Source organism: Hydra vulgaris, chromosome 12, assembly GCF_038396675.1.
Source record: "Hydra vulgaris chromosome 12, alternate assembly HydraT2T_AEP".
NCBI lineage: Eukaryota > Metazoa > Cnidaria > Hydrozoa > Anthoathecata > Hydridae > Hydra > Hydra vulgaris.
Genome location: NC_088931.1, coordinates 19964516 through 19972500, shown reverse-complemented (window position 1 = coordinate 19972500; position 7985 = coordinate 19964516). Strand labels below are relative to the sequence as shown.

Sequence of the window (7985 nt, the reverse complement as noted above, 5' to 3'; positions counted from 1 at the left end):
AACCAGCAAGGTCAGAGATATTAAAGCCATTAAGATGAGCATTAATGTCACCAACAACAATTTGTTTTCTTAGTAACTCCCATATTAAATGGTGGCTGTTTGCAAGTTTGTTAAGAGTGAATTTATTAAATAAAAAATGGTTTTATGGATGAAATGGATTCCATACCAGTTATTCATATTGAAGAGCATCTGACAGATACTTTAAAAAATATGAAAAAATGAATGCAAACTATATAGCAAACAATAAAATGAATATTGATAACTTTGATAAGACTAAGTAATAAAAATATTTTTTCTTACTGAAGATATAAGTGTCATATTACAATAATTTGAGGTTCCTAATTCCGGAACTGACATATTTTTTCTGAAATACAGTTTTGTAGTTACATTAGAAACTATTATAGAATGATTTTCTAAATAAAGACATTAATTTATTAATGTCTTTCTAAATAACTGTCAGTTTTCAATATGATTAAAGTAAAACAACTATTAAATCTAATCTCAAATATTTATACAGGTTCCAATTAAGTATTTATTAAAAATAAACTGATTGGCTTTGTTGCCTATATTCAACATCTCTACATCTCTGCAGAAACTAATTAAGACTGTGCGCCACCTTCCTAAATATCTTTGCTTCAAGTACAACAATTCCTAACGAAATTTTTCAACAGTGTTTATCAGACAATTTACCATGGTTTTCTGGAAAAAAAAAACCCAAATGAGAATGTAAGAAGTTATGTTTGAAGAATATTTCAGGGAATTGCAGTTATGAAGGAGATTATTGACAATCTCAACAGAATTGTCTAATTGTTGTAAATAGGACACTAATTGTTCAACAGTGAAGCCTTGACACTATATTTTGAAGAATTGATGAAAAGACGCCATTCACTATATAGATACTGAATATTAAGCTCACCAAATAAATCTTAAACATGATTGCAGTAGCAAATGAGATCATTGATTAAATAAAAAGCTGAGAGCTTTAGATGTATGTGTCTGGTGACAATAATTTCCATTATTTTAATCAATTTCTAAGAATCTCACTATGTTCTTTTGACAAGCTTAAACCTGTTACAAAGTTAATTAGTTATGCCTTACTAATAAAATGAGGGTCAGATGATGATTCACTTGTAGGGCTAGGCACACAGACATCCAGTTTCTGAAACTCGCTATCATTATATGAAGATCCATTAATGTTTAGAGAATCTGCTGGTGAAGGGGGTGCAGGCAACTCATCTCAATGAAGCACTGGCTGTATTGCTGGTAGATAATCTGGATACTTGATGATTTTCTAGTTCCCATTAAACAAACTACCACTTTTTTACAACAAAAGTCGCAGTTTTCAATGGGATTTTTTTTCGTTGAAACTGAAATTTTGATTAATAAAAAATAAAAAAACTGAAATCTATGTTTATAAAGGTTTTTATGCTATTATTATTATTCAAACAAACTTTATTGTCAGAAATTGCACATAAATATTTTCTTTTAATTTTTTAAAAGAGCTATCTTCTATTTTCTATCTTTGAGTTTCTGCTTTTGCAAGAATCAATTGAAAAAAATAATAAAATTATTGTTTCATGTTGCAAAAAAAATTTTTTTTTGCAACATGAAACAATAATTTTATCATTTAGTATCATCCACCAAGGATCTCCAAACTTAAGCACACTCTTTTGGATTTTAAAAAATCCCTGCAGACCATTTAGAACAAAAAATTCAAAGTGAAGAATTTTTATCCTTGTAAAGTGGTTGAACAAATGCATCAACTTTAGTGAACTAAAAGCATCAAACTTTTACTTTCTGTATGTATGCAGGGTCAGCATCAAAAGTTTAAAACACTGAATGAAAAACACAATTTTTATTAAATTAAGCATTTTATCAAAATATGTTAGTATAACATATTTTAAATATAAAAAGTAACTTTAAAATATTAAGAAATGTCTGCTATTCAATTTAATACTCTGTATGGTGTCCTTGAGCTTTCAAACAACCAGTTAAACAGTAAGCATACAGTGAATAAGTTTACTTAAGTATTCAGAAGTCACAAGTTGAATCTATACCTGCTTGATTTTCTCTCGTAGGTCATCGGAAGATGAACATCAAAGATGAATACAGCAATTTTCAATAGGATTGAGGTTGGGTAAATTAACAGGACAGGGGCTAATAACCTCAACCCCATACTCATGTAACTAACTATTTACAAGTTTTGCGTCTGTGACAGGGTGCTTTATCATGTTAAAAATTGTGAATATTTGTGATATTCATAAACATATTGAGTTTTCCTTAAAGTAATCCAAGGTAAACTTGGCTGTTTTTTAAGGTGATAGAAGCCGTAAACCATAAACCATCACTTTGATTGTAAACTAAAAAAAATCATGATTCTGTGTTGATGACACCTCATATCATGATTTTGGGGCAGGTGTCAATCTATGTTCATGTAGAATCTGAGCAATATGAGCTTTCCTGTTGTTAATTTGTTTTTAACTAATAACTAATGTTTTAATTTCTTAATTTCCTAATTTTCTAAAATAATAAAAACTATGACTATAAATTTAGTGGTTTAAATTTGGTGTTAAACATAAATTTGGCGTTAAACATAAATTTGGTGTTAAACATAAACTACTTGAATATATATTATTATTACTCAAAGTTTCGAATATTATTTTTAATTTTTTTAAATGTTCCCAACTTTTGAACGTGACTGTATATATAGACATATATAGAGACACACAGTAGTTACAGTAATTATAGGTTTTGCATGAGTTTATATGGATAATATTTTTTTATTTAAAAATAGATGGAGTGGTTTTTTATTTAGGAGATGTTTTATCATAGTTTTTAACCTTATGAAAATCCCGGAAAACTATTTTTGGAATAATAGCAGAAAACCCAGGAAAATTTAGCAGTCAACAAACTAGTGAAAAAAATTCTAAAAAGTTGGAAACTTTTACAAAGTTTGTTCAATTCTGAAAATGACTAGCAACAGTTTTTTGTTTGTTTAAATTAAACACTATTTATAACACTTAAAATTAAACGCATAGAGTATATTTTAGAATTAAAGTACATTTAGTACAAAGTAACAAAGCCTAATGTGAGAGGCCTTAAAAAGAATTGAATATACTTATTTGTGATAGATTATAAAGTTTTTTATTGTTTTAAATACAGATTGCTATTTGAGTATAAATAAGTTATTGGGAAGCAAGAGTTTCAGCTTTGTTGTTAAAATACTTGCATTATTTACATCAAAATATTTGCTTTTCAGTTTCAGTTTCCTCAATAACTTTCTGCAAACACTCAAATTTTTCTTAGTTTAGATTTTTTTTAACTTTTAAATTAGAATTTATATGTATTAACTTCTTACAAAAAGTAACTCTCAATATTTGAAATAATTAATTTAAATCAATAAAAATTACATAATTAATATAAATAAAATAAAATTCCAAACTATTTTTTTTACAAAAAAAAAAATTGCAAAATAGATTTATTTCATAAAAATTTCAGTAAAAAAGGTATGAGGCAAAATCAATACAATGAAGTCCAAGAATCAGTTGATACCGCAGCTCAGAGAATGGTTTCCAAATAGAGAACTATATATACTATGGAAGATGGAGCTCCATGCTACACAACATGGACTGTTAAAGCTTTTTTGGAAGAGCAAAATATCTCTCTTGGATTGGTCAGGTAATAGCTCAGATATGAACCCTATTGAAAATGTGTTGGAGCTGATAAAGAGGGCAGTGGCTAACGCTCTGATTAACTAACCTCTTAGAAAAGATCATTTATGTATGAAATCATCATCCTTAAATGCAGAAGACAGTACAGCTATGTATGCTACAGCTAAAACCAGCTCAAAAAAATATTAACATTTGATTGCATTAATTTCGATTTTTTTCAAGAGATAATTTCTTCTATAACTATGATATTTATAGTTTATATATTTTATATATTATTTAAAAACTTTTGTTATTTATTTTATATATTTGCTATTTATTTTATATATTTGCTATTTATTTTATATATTTGTTATTTATTTTATATATTTTATATAATTATTATTTATTTTATATATTTGTTACTTATTTTATATATTTTATATATTTGTTATTTATTTGATAAATTTTATATATTTGTTATTTATTTTATATATTTGTTATTTATTTGATAAATTTTATATATTTGTTATTTATTTTATATACTCTATATATTAAAGTGTTTCTAAAAACAATGTTTTTTTAAACAGATGTTCTCCAACTATTAAATGTGTTCTATATAATAAAATAATACTGGATTCAAATATTTTTTAAATTGAAAATATTTTAAGTACACCAAGACCTTTATGTTATCAAAGAAAAAGTAAGGTCATGATGGGTCTCATGAAGAAAATATGAACCCTTTGTAAATAAAATATTATTTTAGATTTTAGTGAATAAAAAATGACATTTTTTAACTAAATATACATATATATATATATATATATATATATATATATATATATGTATATATATATATATATATATATATATATATATATATATATATATATATATATATATATATATATATATATATATATATATATATATATATATATATATATATATATACAGTCACTAGCGGTGAATTGTACACAGCAGTAATTTTGGTTACTTTTCATCTTTTTGTCTTGTAATTCAATGGTTACATATTCATACATGGTTGTTGATTTATCCAGAGTAACATTAGTTAAATTGAGTATAGCAGGTTTAATAACTTGATTGGGAGGATCAAAAGTATTTTTTATAATCGGTGTAATTTGTAATTTATAATATTTTTCTTTCATTTCCGTTTTTTTTTTAATATAATGGTAATTTTTTGATTTGTTGGTTATATTATTAATTTACTCATAACCGTGCAATCTTACTTTTGTCTGAAGAAATATATTTAATTCATTAATTAATTTCTAACTTGAATATAATCTGTGTTTGGCTTCGTTACGAGCATGAATTAGTAGTTTTTTACTGTATTCCTTCATTATGTTTTTTGCTTTTTTAGTATGGATTGGAGTTTTTATTTTAAACGCTTTTGGAGTTATGTTATTGGATAAGCATTTTTGAAGAAAAGCGAGTTGATTTTTTGAGTTCGCATTTCGTATCTTCAAACCTTGCAACTTTTTGGTATCATCGTAAATCTCTTTGCCGTAAAAAGTAGTAATATAATCTTTGAAAGTCATTTTCTTGTTATACATTAAAATATGGGTAGAATTCAATAAATACGGCTGCGTATAAACTTTTTTTAAAATATATTTTTATTAATAATTTAATAATTTCAAAGGATTTTTATGTCGTACAAAAAGAATTGCTCTCAAAAACACCTTCAAAAAGAAATTGATTTTCTTATAGACATATTTGTTGAAAATGGCTATGACAAGAACATTCTAAATAATATTACTATAGACTATTTAAATAACAGTTCAAAAACACCACATGTCAGCCACTAGATACCCAACCTTTTATAAAACTACCTTAGATACCAATTGTTGGTCCAAAACTTCGTAAAGAATTTCGAAAACAAAACATAAAGGTTATTTTCACATCAACTCCCAATTTAAAAAATATTTTTTGCAACAATAAAACTACCACTAAACACAGACCCTGGCGTATACCAGCTAAAATGTTCATGCTATTCGATATACATCGGTGAAACTAAAAAGAAGGTGATATCGAGATGTATTGAACACCAGAAAAACAGCTTAAAAGAAAAATGGTCCAGTTTGGGTGCAACTGAACATTCCAAAACATGCCATGGTAAGTTTAATTGGTTGCACCCCAACACATCTGTAGCCCCAGAATATCGAACTCAGAAAATCAGAGAGTCACTCAAACTAAGCATAGCTAGGGTTCGACAGGAGTTGAGAAATGGTGATGTGGTTCTCAATCGGGATGACGATGATAACGTGACAACTAAAACCTGGGGGCCATTTTTTAATAAAATCTGCTGGCGTCAGTTATTTGAGAAAATTTTTTGTATTATATTTTGGCTTTTTAGTGTTATCTTTTTAACGGTTTGTTTTTATTATAAAAATTTCTTTGTAACTATTTTATTTATTATACCTGATGACGCTGATCACGATAGATCAGCGAAATATATGAATATATATATATATATATATAAAATATATATATATATATATATATATATATACATATATATATATGTATATATATATATATATATATATATATATATATATATATATATATATATATATATATTTATATATATATATATATATATATAACTTTGAATGTGTGCTTAGATAACATTTCTGACATCAAACTGAAATAGCCTGCTGCTGGGAGCTTGAGTACATACATTAATTATCTAATAGCCTGCTACTGCAAAGGAGTGCCGCTACATCAATATATAAATTAGTAGAAAATTACTTATCAAAATTGTTTCATTTGTTTCAAACAACAAAATTTGTTGTATATTCCTTGCATCAGAATAAAACTACCACCACATTATTTCAACTGTGCTATGTTTTTTAAAAGAAAGTCTTTCAGAAATAGAGAGAACATACAAGCTGAATCTTAAATTTACAACATAAGATTCAGCTTGTACTTTTCTAAACAATAGATATGACATCAATATATTCCTTTTTTTCATAAAATTTTTGGTTAGGATAACTTTTTCTAACAATTTGATCTAGATAAAATTTAGTTGGGTGGTTACAAAATCACAAGAAATTTTTACAGTTTATACTAATCATAAAAAGTAAAAAATGTTTATTTACCTCCTCTTCCTTGACTACAACTTGGCTTCTTAGCGAAATGCATTCCTTTGCCAGATCAGCTCGATCCCACAATAGTGTTAACTTTAACTGACTATACAGTGACAATTCATTTCCTTTACCTAGTAAGACAAAAATTTTAAATGACATGAAAATAAAAAGGTAACAAAAAAATGCCTAAACTTCTAAGTAAGCTTTATTATTAAAAGTTTTTAATGAAAAACTCCATAAATGGCTGCCCATAAATAACACCACGCTATAGGGAGGTAGAAGGAGGGGCTAGTGTTTTGTAATGATTTGTAACAGACTTGCAACTAAAGAGTTACCATGTTGTAACATAGGAGGTGGGGGAGGGTGGTAGGAGATTAAAAAAAATTGCATGATGTAACTTATGAACAACACTAACATCTACCTCAAAAGTAACAAGATACTGAGATTTAACTTAGCAATCAAAAATAGTGCAGAAAAAGTTTAACATAATAACAAATAGTAATTAATTAAATAATAATAAAAAATAAGAGCATTAAAAAAAATTAAAATAAAAATTATTTTATTTACCTTGATTTCCTTTCAAAAGTGCTTTTAAAATTGCCTCATCAACCCCTCTTTTTTCAGACATCCGAAATAATGTGATCTAATTATTATAATCAAAATTAAAATAAATTAAATTCCAAATAAAAAATATGTATTATATAAAGAAAAAAAATTAAAAAACATACAAACTCCTTTTTGCTCATGCATTCCAAAACCTCTTTATAAGCTGATACTTGTTTTTCTTTTGTGTTAAGCTCAGGAAGATATTCTGGAATTTTTTGTAGTAATACTTCGTTAATATTTTTCTCATTATATATGCAGTTGAGGTTGCTTAAACTATAGGCATAAGCTAGCAAATCTGCAGCACGACCACTATCAACAATTATTAGTACAGATAAAGCAGGGCTTTTAGAAATAGCCTCACGAACTGTGCTTAGTGAACCTGGACCACCCTCCACAACCATTAGTACTGATGGAACTCCAGCTAAAAAAAATTATTAAATTCATTTTAAGAAAAAGGTCAATCATTAGTGCATATTATATTTTTTAGATAAGTATGTGACGACAAGTCAATAAAAATGACCTTTCAATTATTGATCTTATGAGATGTATCAAGCAAAATTCCCAGAAGTAAGTCATATTGAAAATTCTGAGGGAATTGTTAAACAAAAGTGGACATTGATGG

At 26.5% G+C, this 7985-nt stretch overlaps 1 protein-coding gene across 1 annotated transcript in view; it reads right to left on the bottom strand.

Annotated features, from left to right (window-relative positions):
• LOC100210951 (transient receptor potential cation channel subfamily M member 1) overlaps nt 1-7985 on the bottom strand; it is a 51592-nt gene that overhangs the window by 36550 nt on the left and 7057 nt on the right. Inside the window, exons 4-6 of the mRNA XM_065812477.1 lie at nt 7486-7784; nt 7325-7400; nt 6770-6888 (exon numbers count right to left, since the gene is read on the bottom strand). Of these exons, the coding sequence (XP_065668549.1) occupies nt 6770-6888; nt 7325-7400; nt 7486-7784 (494 nt within the window). The remainder of the gene's footprint in view (nt 1-6769; nt 6889-7324; nt 7401-7485; nt 7785-7985) is intronic.